The 16,815-nt window shown below is 39.7% G+C and overlaps 3 protein-coding genes across 3 annotated transcripts; 1 reads left to right on the plus strand and 2 right to left on the minus strand.

The window, feature by feature from the left end:
• Positions 1–4,514: 4,514 nt before the first annotated feature.
• cunhxorf56 (chromosome unknown CXorf56 homolog) lies at positions 4,515–5,805 on the minus strand. The gene has a single exon (XM_034141241.1). It carries the CDS (start codon positions 5,632–5,634, stop codon positions 4,957–4,959), a length of 678 nt encoding a protein of 225 aa, XP_033997132.1. The 5' UTR covers positions 5,635–5,805; the 3' UTR covers positions 4,515–4,956.
• Positions 5,806–6,676: 871 nt separating this feature from the next.
• On the minus strand, positions 6,677–7,760 carry LOC117491331 (metallothionein A). The gene is made up of 3 exons (XM_034141243.1): positions 7,613–7,760; positions 7,442–7,507; positions 6,677–6,910 (listed from the first exon to the last, which is right to left on the minus strand). The coding sequence occupies exons 1-3, from the start codon at positions 7,635–7,637 to the stop codon at positions 6,819–6,821; spliced, it is 183 nt and encodes a 60-aa protein (XP_033997134.1). The 5' UTR covers positions 7,638–7,760; the 3' UTR covers positions 6,677–6,818.
• A 3,902-nt stretch (positions 7,761–11,662) lies between these two features.
• Positions 11,663–16,646, plus strand: LOC117491402 (lathosterol oxidase-like). Its single transcript, XM_034141363.1, has 6 exons — positions 11,663–11,822; positions 12,912–13,129; positions 13,610–13,742; positions 13,897–13,997; positions 15,725–15,853; positions 16,089–16,646. The coding sequence occupies exons 2-6, from the start codon at positions 12,920–12,922 to the stop codon at positions 16,356–16,358; spliced, it is 843 nt and encodes a 280-aa protein (XP_033997254.1). The 5' UTR covers positions 11,663–11,822; positions 12,912–12,919; the 3' UTR covers positions 16,359–16,646.
• The last annotated feature ends 169 nt before the right edge of the window (positions 16,647–16,815 follow it).

Here is a 16,815-nt window from a genome sequence, read left to right on the forward strand (position 1 = left end):
AAGAATAAAATAATGCATGTTTTTGTGCTATATTTTTCGATAAAAATATGTTTTACCATAAGTTCTTAATAAAATTGGTACTGTTGGACTCAGTACTTGTTAGACTACTACCACAAGTACAATCAAGTACTTTTTTAGTAATCCCCTGTCAAACTCCCCTCCCGAGTACAATAATGCATGTTTTCTGCCATCTTTGATGAGAGATCAAATTATTTTTTGCCACAAGTTCTCAGTGAAAGTGGTACTGCTGGACAGAGTACTACTTGGACTACTACCACAAGTACAATCAAGTACTTTTATTGTGTACTTTTTGAGTAATCCCCTGTCAAACTCCCCTCCAGAGTACAATAATGCATGTTTTCTGCCATCTTTGATGAGAGATCAAATTATTTTTTGCCACAAGTTCTCAGTGAAAGTGGTACTGTTGGACTCAGTACTACTTGGACTACTACCACAAGTACAATCAAGTACTTTCAAACTCCCCTCCAGAGTACAATAATGCATGTTTTCTGCCATCTTTGATGAGAGATAAAATGATTTTTTGCCATAAGTTCTCAGTGAAAGTGGTACTGTTGGACTCAGTACTACTTGGACTACAACCACAAGTACAATCAAGTACTTTTATCGTGTACTTTTTGAGTAATACCCTGTCAAACTCCCCTCCTGAGTACAATACTTAATGTATTCTTCTATAGACCTGGTACAGGGACAACCACTTGGAGCTTAATGCTCTCAAGACAGTGGAGACTGTTGTGGACTTTAGGAAGAACGCAGCCCCACCCGCCCCCATCACTCTGTGTGACTCCCCAGTCACTGCTGTGAAGTCTTTCCACTTCCTGGGCACCATCATCGCCCAGGAACTCAAGTGGGAGCAGAACATCAGCTCCCTCATCCAAAAAGCCCAGCAGAGGATGTTCTTCCTGAGGCAGCTGAAGAAATTCAACCTGCCTCAGACGATGATGGTGAACTTCTACACCTCCATCATCGAGTCAATCCTCACCTCCTCCATCACCATCTGGTACGCTGCAGCCGCAGCCAAGGATAAGGGCAGGCTGCAGTGTGTCATCAGCTCTGCAGAGAGGGTGTCTGCCATCCCTCCACGACCTGCACGCCTCCAGGACCCTGAGGCGGGAAAATAGTGGCCGACCCCTCCCACCCTGGACACAAACTGTTCACCCCCCTCCCCTCTGGCAGGAGGCTGCGCTCCATCAGGACCAAAACCTCTCTCCATCAGGACCAGAACCTCTCTCCATCAGGACCAGTCAACGTCTTCAGCCTCCAGCACACTTTCCCTGTACAAGGCTCATTCCCCATGATCAAAAAACGATCCCTGTGTAGTCTGAGTACCAATGACCTCATATTATGTCTCTCATTAAAGTTACATCACCCATTATAACAATAGTCTTTCCTTTATTCTCTTGTCTCTTCTCTTGACTGAATTACAATAGTCCTGTCTTTAACAAAATGTAAAGTCCTTCTACTGCACCTTTTGAAGACTCCAAAACAGGCATTTGTACTGTATGCGTTTGGAGAAATGACACAACAAATGGCCCAGATTTGTACTATAGAAACTTGAAATCTTGTAGTGCAGGACAAAATACTAATTGGCTTAGCCTTCCAGGTTATATAGGCTTTGTTTTGCAATATTTATTCAAAGGTAACTTCTTATTTAAAATATTACATTTCTGAGGATAAATACAAGCAATCATAATACTGCCTTCATCAAGAGTCATTGAAGCCCAATACGAATTGATCCTCCTAATAAAAGCTTTTCATCTGTATTAATACAGTTGACACGTGTTTTCAAAAATGAAATTAAGGGATTATCTGTAATGAACATTGTAAAATAAATCTTCATTCTGCTGTTTTATTTCAAAAGTGTTCAGAAAGATTAAATCAATGATATATAAAGATCTTAAAATCAACATTATTATTAACTTCAACTAAAGTACATTTTAATAGCGTGCACAAATGTGTTAATTGCCATGCACCTGATGTTTGATACTGTTTACGTTCAATTTCAGCTATTTTGGGCTAAAATCTTATATTGAGTAAACTATTTTTTATGATTTGCTTTGATTTAGTATTTTGGAGAAATCCTTGAAAAGGTCAAACTTGAAAAAAAATTGTATTTACATTTTAAATGTTTGCACACAACATTATTTACTTTTGAACCGATGTTCACTTTTCTATTTTTCTATTTCCTTGATGCCTGGGAAATATGTCCAGCCTGTAGTTCAACATGCACATTTTCTATACAAGTATAAGAATAACATGAACAAGTTAATTTCCTCTCTCTCCTCTTTTAATAACACAATCAAATCATCTTTAATTTTCCCATGACCTTCACTCCCAGGTTATGGTTTGCATTTTATACTTGTATCCAGTTTGGACAGATATGTTTGGGGGAAAAAGCTCCTTTAATGGCATAATGGGTGAATCTGTATACCCTGCTAAGTCAGTAGTATTTTAGTTACATTTATTTTATACATTAAAGGAAAAAGCAAACTCAATAGTGGACCAAAAATTGGACTATGTCATGTATTCTTAAACCTCCTGTTATCCTGAAATTAACTTTAAACCCTTTATTCTTTGGGGTCATTTGACCCCAGCATTTTGAGCCTCAAGAACATTTATCATATTCAAAATGTATGTTTCAGGTTGTTCATTCGAATACAACATTAAGCCCATGCCCCCCCACCCAACCCATTATAAATCCAGAATTCCTATTATGTGAAGTTCGAAACATATATGTGACCTGCTCCATCGAAATCAGTCGCATTGACCCGAAGACACATTTTGAGTTGTATACACTGTTGGAAAGAGGAGATTCCTAGCTTTCTACTGATATCACTACAGGATTGTTTTTGTACTCCAAATATTAAGCAAAATATGTCACATTATATAATGACTGTCACCGAGTCATCATTTTGAGAAAAAGGCCTTCAAAGTTTCCTCTTCTCTGGAATCCATCGATCTGATTGATTATTAGCGGAGCAAATGAGCTCGCGAGTGTGTGTGTGTGTGTGTGTGTATACGTGTTGTTGTGTTTGTTTCCCGGGGAAAACACTCACGAGAAACACCAGCTGTTATTAATGCCTGTAATTATTGTACTCAGGAGGGGAGTTTGACAGGGTATTACTCAAAAAGTACACGATAAAAGTACTTCATTGTACTTGTGGTAGTAGTCCAAGTAGTACTCTGTCCAGCAGTACCACTTTCACTGAGAACTTATGGCAAAAAATCATTTTATCTCTCATCAAAGATGGCAGAAAACATACATTATTGTACTCTGGAGGGGAGTTTGACAGGGGATTCCTCAAAGAGTACACGATAAAAGTACTTCATTGTACTTGTGGTAGTAGTCCAAGTAGTACTCTGTCCATCTACAATTCTACATCAATAGTTTAGGTGAAAATGTGGATGAAGCTACTTTACATTTTTATGCGGATGATACCGTGATGTACTGTGCAGGTCCCTCGATTAAGGAGGCGGTTGTTAAATTACAGGCTGTTTTTAACATTATTCAGACTCAGCTCTCAGAGCTTAAGCTTCTTTTAAATGTTGAGAAAACCAAGGTAATGCTCTTTTCTAAAGCTAAAAAGACTCCAGAGACTGCTTTGGATATTGTTACTATGCAAGGACAAGTACTCGAAGTGGTTACCTGTTATAAATACCTTGGTATCTGGCTTGATGATTGTCTTACTTTTAAACTTCAGGTCACTAATCTGCTTAAAAAGCTGAGGGTTAGACTAGGTTTCTTTTTTAGAAACAAGTCCTGTTTCTCTTTTGAAGCCAGGAAAAGTCACTGTGACCTTTTTACCTGTGCTGGACTATGGTGATTTGATATATATGAATGCACCTGCCCATTGCCTGGAAAGGTTAGATGCCGCCTATCACACATTTTTATTTCAATAAGAAATTTGTAAAAAGAAAGACGTAATATTCGTTTTGTAATTGTACAGTGTGCAACTTTAAGATCCTAAACATTATTCTGTAGTGGTTAATGTATTGGAAAATCTGAATTTTGTGGCTGCACTCCAGATAGATTAAAAAACAACATTTTAGGATCATCGGAGTATACAAATAATAGATTTAACTGCTCCAGTCGGTGTCTGCAATAATATTAACCATTCCCTGACTCTGAAACTGAAGCAGCTAAATTAAATTAAACAATAATGTTGTGCAATCATTTTAATCATTTACAAATGTACTGCAACAAGACAACATTTCTTCTGTGAGTTAAGATTAAGGGACAGCCATTTATGTGATTATTTATTCTATTAACTATTTTGTTAACTGTATATATATCAAATACACTGAAAAAAGCCAATCACTTTCAATAACTTCGTTTTTGCTACAAATGATCCAATAGTTAACATTTGGAATGTTGTCTTGATAAATTACTAAAATGGTGTATTATAATTGTTGCCAATCCTTTTTTGGTATCTTTAAATCTCTGTTAAGTTTACATGAAAATTACCTTTAGCAGTGTCTCAGTGATCATTCTTCCATCATTCACAGCCATATTTAATATGTTTAAGAAGTGTACACCAACACACATACTCAAGTATTTTACACAGTATTTGACTGATTCGAGATGATTGCCCTAGAAGTCAATATTTACAACATTTTAAGACTTAAGCTCACCCCGGACACCAAGGTAAAAAATACAAGCAGAACAAATGCTTGAAAAAATACCAAAACGGTTCATTAGGTCTTTTAATTGTTGTACAAAACAACATTTTAAACAAAATAACAATGTCTACAACCTCTTAAAAAAAGCGACACATACAAAAAGTTTAAGTCACGTGAAGAGGTTTCTCAATATTGTCCTTTCTATGTACTCAAGATATCCAGTACAGGCTGACATACTTCTGTCTTGTCCTGGACATAATACATGGGTCCACTGTTGAAGAGGATCTCCAGAGGATTGTCAGTGTCACTGAGCCTCCTCTACTTGAATTGGTTATCAATGAGGGTGCCCTTCATCATCTTCGCCTTCTTGACGTCCAGTTCCGCCAGCTCCTGCAGCCTCTTCTTGCTCATGCCCTTCCTCTCCAGCTGCTTCTCAATCACCATGGCGTTTTGAGCGTAAGAGTCCGCGATCTCCCTGGCCTCGATCTCCTCCTCCTCTTCGTCGATGGTGGAGACTGTGACGGAGCTGAACTTGCCCATGTCTTTGGTCCTCTTGGTCATCATCACACGGACTTTCTTGGGAGCCTCCGGCTGCTTCTGGCTGTAGACGCTGGTGTTGCCGAAGTTGCCGAACTTCACCACGGCTCCGTCCACGATGAAGGTGGCCGGGTGGTTCTTCGCCTGGTGCTGGTAGAAAAGCAGCAGGCCGCACTTGCCGCACTTCTTGCGGTACTGCCTCTCGATGCCCTCGGCTCTCTTCAGGTACGCGTTTTCGTCCTGCTCCACGTTGCAAAACTTGTGGGCATGTTTGGCCGCATCGATAACCCTGGCTTTGTCCCGGGGTCTCATGGGCAGCTTCTCCAACTGGCAGTCCAGCACCAGCACCATCTGCCCGCACAGGCAGTAGTAGACATGGAGAGGCTTTTCTCCGTCGTCGTACTCCTCTCGGTCTCTGGTGTCCGAGCAAACCACACTTCTCGACACGACCTTCGGCATCTTTACACACTAAAATATGTTAGAAAGCTAGAAGTGTGTAATTAAATGTTGATGTTAAAACGCCATGACGACGAAAACACTGGTTGAAATGTTGCCTTGTTGAACACGGATACGAGGAAACACTTCCGGTGTCCGTCACTATTACTGTTCCTACCCGAAACTTGGGTCATCTTTTTGTTCCGCATCATTTAAATGTTCCGCTGAGCCCTGGGTAAATAAACCATCTGGTTGCGTCATGTCCACATTTCTTACCCCCCGCAACAAATAAAACAAATACATGCATATCACATTCGGGACGTTTGATAATCCAAGGTAAATCTGATGGATTGCATTGCAATATAAAATTGGAAAATATCATGTTTATCATCCACTGAGATGAATGTATTAGTTTCAGAGTGTTATGGAGCTCTGAGCCCAAATTATGAAATGAAATGTATATCTTTTTTTACATTACATTGTTAGACGCTTTTATCCAAAGCGACTTATTCAGTGTGGACAATCCCCACCCCAATTTGGGGTGAAGTGTCTTGCCCAGGGACTCAACGACATGCTGACTGCAGTGAGACTCCAACTAGCTATCCCCTGAATCGAAGTCCAGCACACTATCCACTGAGCTACATCCTGTTAGGACTGGTGTTGTGTTGCTATCCTTTGACTTAAACCAAAGGTCAACATTTTCACTTAATCATTGTTGCTCTTCTCGTAAACGGCACTGCTTTATTTTGTAATTAAATGTTTTTGGGAATATTACCTTTTGGCACTTTAGTTTTCTAAGCATCATCAAGTATTCACTTTTGCTTGACTTAAATAGCTTATTAAAAAAAGGAACAGTACCGATGGTAAAATCAGGCTTGAACATTGCTGCCTTGACACACAACTTCATCTTTGTATTCTGCCTCCATGCGAGACTGACCTTGGTCAGATGACTTTATACTGCAGCAGCACATCTGAAGCTCAACACCTCAGCTCATTTTACACAAGCTTGAAACCCCCCACACACTGGTTTGACTAGTTTTAGTTAAACCAAGACGGCACAATAATATCAAGTAAATTAATTTATTTCGACATTGAAAACAAGTACAAAAAAATTATTATTATCTGAAGACATTCACAACAGCAAATTTAGTCAAGGTAGTTCATAAGGGCTCCATCCCAAAGGCAGAAGCGGGCAGAGGTCAGGCCCTTCACTGACAGCAGCTTGTGTCACAAGTCTTCCCTTTGCACACACAGCCAGAGGCGCATTTGGTGCAGCCGGATGGGCAGCATGGGCAGCAGCCTGCAAGAAGGAAAAAGTGTTTGTGTCAGCCCAGTAGTCAAGTCATCTTAAGTCTGAGGAAGAAAAACCCTCAGGCAGCTGTCACCTTTATCCAGTTAGCTAAGATACCAAATACACCAAATACTCCTTGTAGGTTCTTAGAGCCTTTTAATGCCACAGTTAAACTTTATGCACATGGAATTCCAGTGTACTCAAAGTGTTAAGAAACTGTAGTTTCATGTGGTTAAACTAGGTGTAGTATGATAAGAAACTGCTTTTGAGCCAAAGACAATAACCAACATTCGGTCAACTTTGAATAGCAGCTCATTACCCCAATAGGAGCCACCTGGGCAGTTGCCTTAAGCAAAAAAGGTGACACCGGATACATTCAGCATCAACTATAATCATGAAGGAAACATAAAATCGTATGCAATTGATTCTGTAAAAAATATTGAAGAGGACAAATTGCACCCAATAGGCACTGTGAGGGACAATATAATGCAAATATATTACTCTTGTTATGTAATCGATTTATGGATGTCTTGGACTTACTCTTCTTGCAGCTTTTGCAGGAGCAGTTTGTGCAAGTGCAGGATCCTCCGCAGTTGCAGGTCCCACCTGGAAAACAAAATAAAGCCAGGTCAGCTTCATATCGTCCAGTAGACAAAGAAAAACATTAACGTTTCAGCTGCTACAAACGTTAACACCGTAAACAACACTTACTCTTGGAGCAGTCGCAAGGGTCCATGTTCTCAGGTGATGTCTCTTGTCCTCGTGAGTAGGTGCAGTGTCTTCGGTCTGAGATGAGAGCGTGTTGTGAGCTCTGGAAGATGGGCGGTGTTTTTAAAGCCTTCTGGGAACAACAGGACCGGGTGCAAACTGCGCCTGTCACGCTGCACGCGGGCACGTAGTAGATGATTACAAAGACGTTTGTGCACACGACTTCATGATGAGATATTCAGAGCAGGAGGAATGTCTCTGCTCCCGACACCAATAGGAGTTGGCGTTTTGTGTGAACCTTACAAAAGACCCCCCCCCCCTTGAAACACTAATTAATGTGTTTACACCATAGACTGTTTATATAAATGGAGAAAAACATGCATTGACTTAAGGGCAGTGACACAGGTTACAGTTCACTAGTAGTAATATTTCCTCTTGAGTGAGACCTTGGGACTATAACCAATTTGTCTCAATTACCAGTAAAGTGAAGAATTAAGCACTGTATTTGGAGGATATTTAAGTGGAGACATTATTACGATACGCCCTGCACATAGGCCAACTGTATCTATCATGTGCTCAGATTGCGCACGGATTTACGACGAATGCTTACTCAACATGCTTTCACGGGTGCAAGACTTCAGATACATTGTTTTTTCCATCGAAGTTAAATTAGTTTAGTTTTTTAGGAAACATTTGGTTCCGAAAAAGAGGTATGGATAAGCTACCATTAAATGCATCCTGAATGCCAAAAGCATAATAGTGAATCAGCCTTTCCACGTGTTGTTTTTAAATCGTTTTTTAACAACATATGCTTAGTTTTTGAAAGGGTTATTTGTTTGTCTCTTTGTGTATTGCACACGATTTTGTAAAACATTTTTCATTCATATATTAACCGTAGGCTATTATAATTCCCTTCTTTTATTCTGAAGGTCAGTTGTATTTCCGGAGACCTTGCAAAAACAAAGGCTATCGTAAATATATAGGCTACATTGCATATGCCTTTACAATCAAATAACATTCAACTGTTGTTAATTGACCATGTGATCCGTATGGGTTCCGGAATTGTATAATTATAAACACATAAACACATTGGTCTTAAAGTCTGGTTATTTCTCGACAGTAAAAAATGTCAAGTCATAGTGACTTTGAACTATTCAAGATGAACATTGCATGCGTGTAGTTTCGGTCGAGTTGTTTCCTTCACCAAAAGGAATGTTCTGTAATGTTCCTCGGTGTTTTAGGGTCCGTGTCTGCACACGGCAAAAACAAACTGCCAAACGCGCCCCCTCCCGCTGCTCTGCACCCGGCTGCTTCAACAAGCCCTCGTGAGCAAACCAAAGTAAATAAACCATTGTAATATGCTGCCTTTACGTACGATGTGCTGTAGGATAAATCTTATTCACGATAGCACATGACATACAAGTTGTGGCTTGATACTACGGCGACTACAGCCTCCAAACCAGTCAGCAAAGTGTCAGCAGTAGCCCAGTTATGGCTGTATGAATATGTTTGTTTGTCACGTTTAGCTAGCACACATTCAACAGGTGGTTGTCTTTTTACCTTCACTGTGCTAGGATGTAGGATTTTGTGGTGGGGTCCTGAAGGCAGCATTGTCCTTTTTCTTTGCGCTCGCCACTTTCCGGCTTGGTGTTTTTCCACACAGGTTATTGCTAAACATGTCAGTGCGTAAGGAGAATAGACCGTTCATGGTAATGAGCTGACTGATGGGAAGTGACCGAAATAAATTATTTAGAGCTGAGTGCAACTTTCCCCCCCAACTACAGTAATTACAAGACAGTCCACAGGAGTAAATACACAGCAAAGGTTATAAATAACACACGTATAAACATTTTTATAGTATTATTTGTTTACTAAAACCAAGAGGTCGGAGAGGTACTGAGATCTTGTAATTGAGTAAAAGAAGAATTACGAAAGTGTAGAAATACTATGTATGTTACAAGTAAAAGTCCTGCATTCAAAATGTTACAAGTAAAAGTACTAAAGTATGAGCATCAACATATACTTAAAGTAGCCTACCAAAAGTAAAAGTAGTTAGGCCTATTATGCAAATAAGTCAATTTCAGAATAATATATGATATGTTTTGATTATTGCAAAGCATTATTGCTGGGGGGGCAGCATCAGAGCCGGTGACACCAGCAGGATCAATAAACTGATCAGGAAAGCTGGGTCAGTCATCGGCATCAAGCTGGACCCCTTTGAAGCTGTGGTGGAGAGGAGGACACTGAACAGGCTGTTGTCCATCATGGATAACCCCACCCATCCTTTCCACCTGCAGCTGGACAGTCAACGGAGCTCCTTCTCCAACAGACTGCTGCAGCTCCCCTGTCTCAAGGACAGATACTGGAAAACATTCCTGCCCACTGCAATAACACTGTACAACAAATCACCTCTGGCTGGAAGAGAACTCTCTGCTCCATAGTTTCTCTTGAAATAAAACCACGTTGTACATTTTACTCATACATAATCTGTTTCATATTTAATACTCCATATTCCATATATTTTGAATATATATATATATATATTTGTATATATATATATAATATCTGCATGTATATTTTCTATTTCGACATGTATATTTTATATTTTATTTTATTTTCTTTCTATTGTATATTTTGTAGTTTTGTTTTATTGTAAAATGCCTTTTATGCTGCTGTAACAAAAACAATTTCCCAATTTGGGATCAATAAAGTACGATCTATCTATCTATCTAATTATTGATGCATTAAAGTGTTATCAAAGCTGGTAAAGGTGCAACTAATTTGAATGACTTTGTATACTGAAGGGTAGCTTGTGAATTTACTCCAGGTGTAACTAAAGTCTTTAAGTGTTATATTATATTTTTAATAATTAATCCAAATCTGTAAAGTAATTTAAGGTGCAAAATAAAAGTATTGGAGTAAAGTATACGATGATTGAACATCATCGAGTCTTGATTCCTTATATTGTTCAATAATATAAAGATTGGGTTCATGGCTTTCAAGAAAGTTATCATGTATCATTCATGTTTTGTCTATGAATCCTATGTCACTGATTGTAGAGCGTGCACACTGCACAGAGAGGTGCTGTTGCTTTCAGAGAACTCTAGAGGGAAACGTATACACATTATTAGACAATAAGAGTTTTCCTTGTGCAACAGTTTTGAAACTTGGTTCTAGGTACCCATACAAAAAAAGGTAATCTACATTTGACCTTGCATTGTAACATCTGCAGAAAAAAACATATATGCAACAGCTAGGCTATGAATGAAACTAATAATTTATCAATTAGAAATGATTGAATGGAAAAGTGTAGGATGCCAAAAGCATGTACAAGCAAGGCATGCTACAATTTGTTTGCATAAAATGTAAACTATGTTGTTTTCTTTCTTGCTCTGACAGTGTACACATTTGTATTCTAAAGGTTGGAAGTTGTGACATACGGATCCTTAACAAGACAGATCTAATGTTCTACAATCATTAGGAGGGAAATATTTTTCAAACTCTTAATTCTTACTTGTGTTGTGTGCATACGTGTTGGATGATGAACGTGGTGTGTATGTAAAGGGCAGAGTTCAAGGGGAATTTGATCCATAGCTACCGCATAGCTAACCCTGAATGACATGCTCAATACCCTCACAAGCTATTTTACCTTGCATTAAAACAGACCAAAAAAAGGCATTGCAAGGTTTATTTGTTATAATGCCATAAAGTCATCAGATGATTTCACTTGTCTCATTTGATCTATTATGACATAATAAAAATTTAATTCATTTTTATTATTATAAGCACATTCAGTTTCTTGTAATCACAATTTACAATTCCTAATATTGATTTAAGAAAATAATTAAAAAGTAATCATTTTAGAAAGATTATGTCACTCAAACTAAATAAAGCACAGATCTGACTGGAAGAAGTCCTGCTGTCACTGAGCTCCTTGTTATTTGCTGAGCAGGCTGGGATCTTATTCCACAGACCGCATGGGTCTCTCTCGATCACCCCCAAGCCTCCTGACGCAATAAAATGAAGCAAAGAAGACCAGCTTCTCGAAAAAGTTTTTCTTTGAATGCATGTTAAATCTACATCAGGCAGTGGTCCATATGCCACTAAACAATTGACTTCACTTGCCTTCGGTCACAAATCATATGCTGTGTAAGGAAGGAGGACTAGTCCGTTTGATAGGAGGCTGCACACACTTTTTGACGTCCTAAAGCAGGTCAGTTCAGCAGCAATATTATACGATGGGTTCTTTGAAAGGCCAGGCATGATACTCTTTGAAAGCATCAAACAGCTTTTGGGAATTTCTTGCAAACACAGAGTTAAAAACTGAAATAATTTGAGTTATTAGTTATTAAGACATGAGTGAATTAGTTAGAATGTGCATGTGATACATTTTGTATCGAGTTAATTGTTTTTCATATATTCTTATGTTTGAATATGGAAATGAGACAGTGGCTGTGAGGGAGTGCGGTCGTCTTTCAACCAGAAGGTTGTGGGTTCGATCCCAGCCCATGCAGTCAAGATGTCGATGTATCCTTGGGCAAGATACTTAACCCTGAGTTGCTCCCGATGGCATGGCCAACGGTGTGTGAATGTGTGTGAATGTTAGGTCCTAGAGTAAGGTACACTGCTCTGTATGAATGGGTGAATGACATGTAGTATGTAAAGCGCCTTGAGGGGTCTTAAAGATGGGATAAAGCGCTATATAAGTACAGTCCATTTACCATTTACATGATCTAATGCTAATTTGGATGAATTTAGGGGAAATCTACAGACACAAATAGACAAAGGTATTAAAATAAACATCTCAATGTGTATTTTAGGATACTTTCTTTGCCTTCAGTGTCTCACCTTAATTAAATCAGATATAGTCCCTCGAAAAAGATGAAAAAGGTCAAGCTGAGATATTGCTAGAATGACATCACTTCACTTGCAAGCAGATTGATATGTACAGCTTCTCTTTGGTTGTATGGTAGACTGATTCCAGAACAGAGGTGTGAGTGAATCACTGTTGAATAGTCTGATTGGGTGTGAGGGTCATTAATCATGTTAAACAGAGCACACCATGCAGCTTTTGATAAGCCCAGAAACTAGCAGTGCAAAGAGGTGAAGTCCAGTTAACAAGGAAATGATTCTAAAAAATAGCCAACAGTTGTATTAAAAGATTGTTTCAAGATGTTATGGCATGAGTATATGAGTATATATACAGTATATGACTAGCCATTTATACAGGTATGATGCTTTTATTTCACTGTCCTAACTATCCCTGTGTTTTTACATGGTTTACATGTCGCTCTCTTCGCAGATTGTGCAATGGATCATGTGCTGAACATTGCTGACAGCTACATCTTCACTCCGTATGTTTACCCGGCCTCATGGTCGGAGGAGGGGGCCCTGCGTCAGATAGTCAGCCTGTGGCTGGTGACCAACCTGGGAGCGGTGCTGCTCTTCCTGGGCTGTGGTGCTCTCAACTTCTACTACGTGTTTGACCATAAACTCATGATGCATCCACTGTTTCTCAAGGTGGGTTGTTTGTTCAACCTTTTGACCTGGTTTAAAAATGTTCCCTAGGAAACCAAATCGATGTGTCAAAAACTGCCATACAATAAGCCCTCTTATATATTTCTTTGCCACTTCACTTTGAAAATAAAACGAAACCCTACATTTGAATTACTTTCTTTTTACTAATCTAAGGAGGACTTTTTTTTCACAGTCCAAGATTTGTCAATAGTTAACATCATGGATTTTGATACATTTCATGAAGCACACAATACAGCAGCAATGACCAAATTGGATACCAGGACAATTGCATCTGGGCAAACATGATAAAATGGCAAAATCTTTTGGAAAATACAAATTTCAATGTTGAAGCCATGACTCTAAATTAACAGCCTTATATAATAAAATGTGTGATGTTAAGAAAGATTTATTATTGCAGACCTGGTGACAATTCAAAGCAAACTTCTCCCACACCTTAACTTTGTCTATCTGATCCAACAACAGAACCAGGTAAAACAAGAGATTGAACTATCAATCATCTCCATTTTCTGGATGAGCTTCCCAACAGTGGCCATTTTCTTCTGGGAGGTCCAGGGAAACAGCAAACTTTTCGACAACATCAGCGAATCTTCTCTGGGTAAGACAACCGTTAAAAACCAGGCTTGAACCTTAGGTGAAATTAAAGGTTATCTAATTATAATCACCAATGGAATATTACTTGTTTGTTGCAATAGGTCATACACAATGATTCCTAATGAGACTTATTAGCCATTGGTTTGTTTCTTTCTCAGGCTGGCCCGGGGTGTTCCTGAGCATTGCTGGTTTCTTGTTCTTTACTGACATGTGCATCTACTGGATACACCGCTTCCTGCACCATAAGAGCACTTACAAGGTGAGCCTTAGCATGTTAATCGCTGGTTCGTAGCAACCCTAAACTATATATTTATATAAACATTTATCAAATTAGTGTATATGAAACAGGTCAGTTGTTGTGATGGACCCACTGAGAATTAACATCGAACAGCTCTACAAAACATTTGAGCATTTCAGCTTGTTTTTTTTTTAAACAATGTTTAAGTTCAGTCTCACAGCTCTCGTCATCTGTTCTCCTCAGTTGCCCCTTTCACACCAACGCAACTCCGGTTCAAGCTCCGTGCTAGAGCTTTTCTGGTTCAGAACCGGTTCTTCGGTTTAGCGCCGGCTCTTTTCACACCGCTCAGAGCCCGACTGGTGCTGCCGCTGCTGCGTCATGACGTCACAGTTTACGTCGCTGAGTTTCTCCCCAACGCCGGAGCTCACCTCACAACAACGAGCCGGGGACTGCGTTGCTTTTAATCATACGAAGCCAGATTAAATTAAATAACGACTTCTCCAACCTTATACTTTTCTCCAGAGTGCCGTGGTTCATTGTTTATTAATGTGTTTCAGCGGCATTTACCGACCGCTGCAGTGCTGGCCGGCTGCTCTTCCACGAGTGTATTCTCCCGTTAGCTCCGGGTTAGCTCACACGGCTCTAAAGTATTCACTGTCTGACTGTCACACAAGCAGCTGATACATATCCCCAGTTCCCCTTAAGTGAATGTGTGTCAGTCTGAATTGACGCTGTTTGGTGTCAGTCTGAATTGACGCTGTTTGTCATCACAACGCTGTTATGAAAGTTTCTCTGGTATAACATGGGTGATGTTAGCATAGCAACCGAAGCTAAACTGACTACTTGCTAAGCAGTTTTCTACAGGCACTTTTTACCGACGTATTTTTCATTATGATTCTACTTGTGATAGTCGGACATGACAACCTGTGCAGCCCATGTATTGATTCCATCCGATAGCTGCTATAATAACAAACAAAACGTCTGCCTGCTCTCCACAATGATCAATAACAGCGAACGGATGGTCAAAGTAAGGTACAAATAAACAGAATCACACGAAGCCTGGTTAGTGTTGCCTGACATTATAAAGTGTGTTTTTTTTAACAAGTGTGTGGTTGCGTTCTAGTCACTTTGCTCAGCACTACTGCTTGTTACAACTTTTATTTGCCGTACTCGCCTTAAGTGTTAGCTCAGGTTAATCTCGCCCCCCTCCGACGTAAGCGTGACGTATGCGGTTCTTGCTTCTAGACGGACAACTTTTTGGTGCTCGAAACGAACCGGATTCCGGAGCTATGACGCTGCTCCGCTGCGGTGTGAACAGGAAAACCCGGTGCTTTTCAAGCACCAGCACCGAACCGGCCCTGAAACACCGTTGGTGTGAAAGGGGTAAGTGAGCTGCTGTTTTCAGACCTGATAAACCTGCTGGTCCGCTGCAACTCCAGGCCGAAGACCTCTCTTTTTGCTACTGCTTTTAATTGGACTATTGATATCTCACACTGTAACTTGTAATAATGTATTTTATACCTGTGTTATTCTATATTAGCTTGTTTTATGTTTATTTTATTCTCTTTCCTTTTTAATGTTAGTTTTAAATGCAATTTTAAAATGTGTTTCCGCCTCACTACTTTAATGTTTCCATCCGGAATCACCATGCTTTCTAATTTCACCACTTTATGTACCTTGGGAGCCTGATATGTGTTATTTCTGACTGAAACATTCCTGTTATTCAGACTGTGTTTCTCCCCCCTCAGCATTTACATAAGCAGCACCACATATTTAAGATCCCTACACCTTTTGCCAGCCATGCCTTCCACCCGCTGGACGGCTTCCTGCAGAGCCTTCCCTATCACATCTACCCGTTCATCTTCCCCCTCCACAAGGTGCTGATCTAATTAGGACTACAAGTTAAACTGCATATTTCACAATAATGTTCGTGACATTTGCTGGAAATGTAGCATATGAAAAAAAGTTAAATAAGTACATTATTGACCGATGTGAAATCTTTGTCAAAAATATGCAGACACTTTGTGAATTGGGTAACATTTATATTTTTTCCCAAGACTTTAATTAACTGTAAAACGTTTTAAGTGACATTTGGGATTTTTTGAATTACAGGCGGTCTATCTGTCACTTTTCGTCTTTGTCAACATCTGGACCATTTCCATACACGATGGAGACTACCGCATCCCCGGCCCCCTGATATGTCTGATCAATGGCGCTGCTCACCACGTAGACCATCATCTCTTCTTCAACTACAACTACGGACAGTACTTCACGCTCTGGGATCGTATCGGGGGCTCCTACAGACACCCCTCAGCCCTGATGGGGAAGGGGCCACATGACCACATCTGCAAGCTCATGGCAGAGGCTGCACACACACAGTGAAGATCCAGATCCAGTCTGGATGTCACTTTTTCACTCTAACCTCTCAGGGAGGCTCCTACAGTGATGCTTAGGAAAGAGACAATTGCATCAGATGCAAACAACTCAAACTAAGTGAGTTGGTAAGTAAGTTGTATGTAATATGAATACAACATAATTATGGGGAAATATGTTTTTGTAAAAGATAATGGTTACATGCCAGTTGGCTGGAAATAACACTGAAATAATGAATAGTGAATAAAAACCAGCAAACTAAAGGCATACTTAATTTGTATGTGTTAGGGTTTTAACCAAGCTCTTGTAGCGATCTCTGATTTGAGAATCCCAACTTCATAAAATCAGGGCAATGTTTCTTTGTAATAGGATTGATGGACGTTTTTTTTTACTAATCGAACACAGTATCTGTGTGTTTGTCCACCACTGTCCTCACTTTCCAGATTCAAAAGCAAATGACAAAAAA

The sequence above is a fragment of the Trematomus bernacchii genome, unplaced genomic scaffold (genome assembly GCF_902827165.1).
Source record: "Trematomus bernacchii unplaced genomic scaffold, fTreBer1.1, whole genome shotgun sequence".
NCBI classification, from domain to species: Eukaryota; Metazoa; Chordata; class Actinopteri; order Perciformes; family Nototheniidae; genus Trematomus; species Trematomus bernacchii.

What these genes read in the sequence shown, in the direction of transcription:
- LOC117491402 (XM_034141363.1), top strand. Translation starts at nt 12,920, where the DNA reads ATGGATCATGTGCTGAACATTGCTGACAGCTACATCTTCACTCCGTAT. An exon ending in CATCAGCGAATCTTCTCTGG is followed by an intron (nt 13,743 to 13,896) that starts GTAAGACAACCG and finishes TTTCTTTCTCAG; the next exon opens with GCTGGCCCGGGGTGTTCCTG. An exon ending in TCATCTTCCCCCTCCACAAG is followed by an intron (nt 15,854 to 16,088) that starts GTGCTGATCTAA and finishes TTTGAATTACAG; the next exon opens with GCGGTCTATCTGTCACTTTT.
- cunhxorf56 (XM_034141241.1), bottom strand. Translation starts at nt 5,634, where the DNA reads ATGCCGAAGGTCGTGTCGAGAAGTGTGGTTTGCTCGGACACCAGAGAC.
- LOC117491331 (XM_034141243.1), bottom strand. Translation starts at nt 7,637, where the DNA reads ATGGACCCTTGCGACTGCTCCAAGA. An exon ending in CCCTTGCGACTGCTCCAAGA is followed by an intron (nt 7,508 to 7,612) that starts GTAAGTGTTGTT and finishes TTTGTTTTCCAG; the next exon opens with GTGGGACCTGCAACTGCGGA. An exon ending in CTGCAAAAGCTGCAAGAAGA is followed by an intron (nt 6,911 to 7,441) that starts GTAAGTCCAAGA and finishes TCCTTCTTGCAG; the next exon opens with GCTGCTGCCCATGCTGCCCA.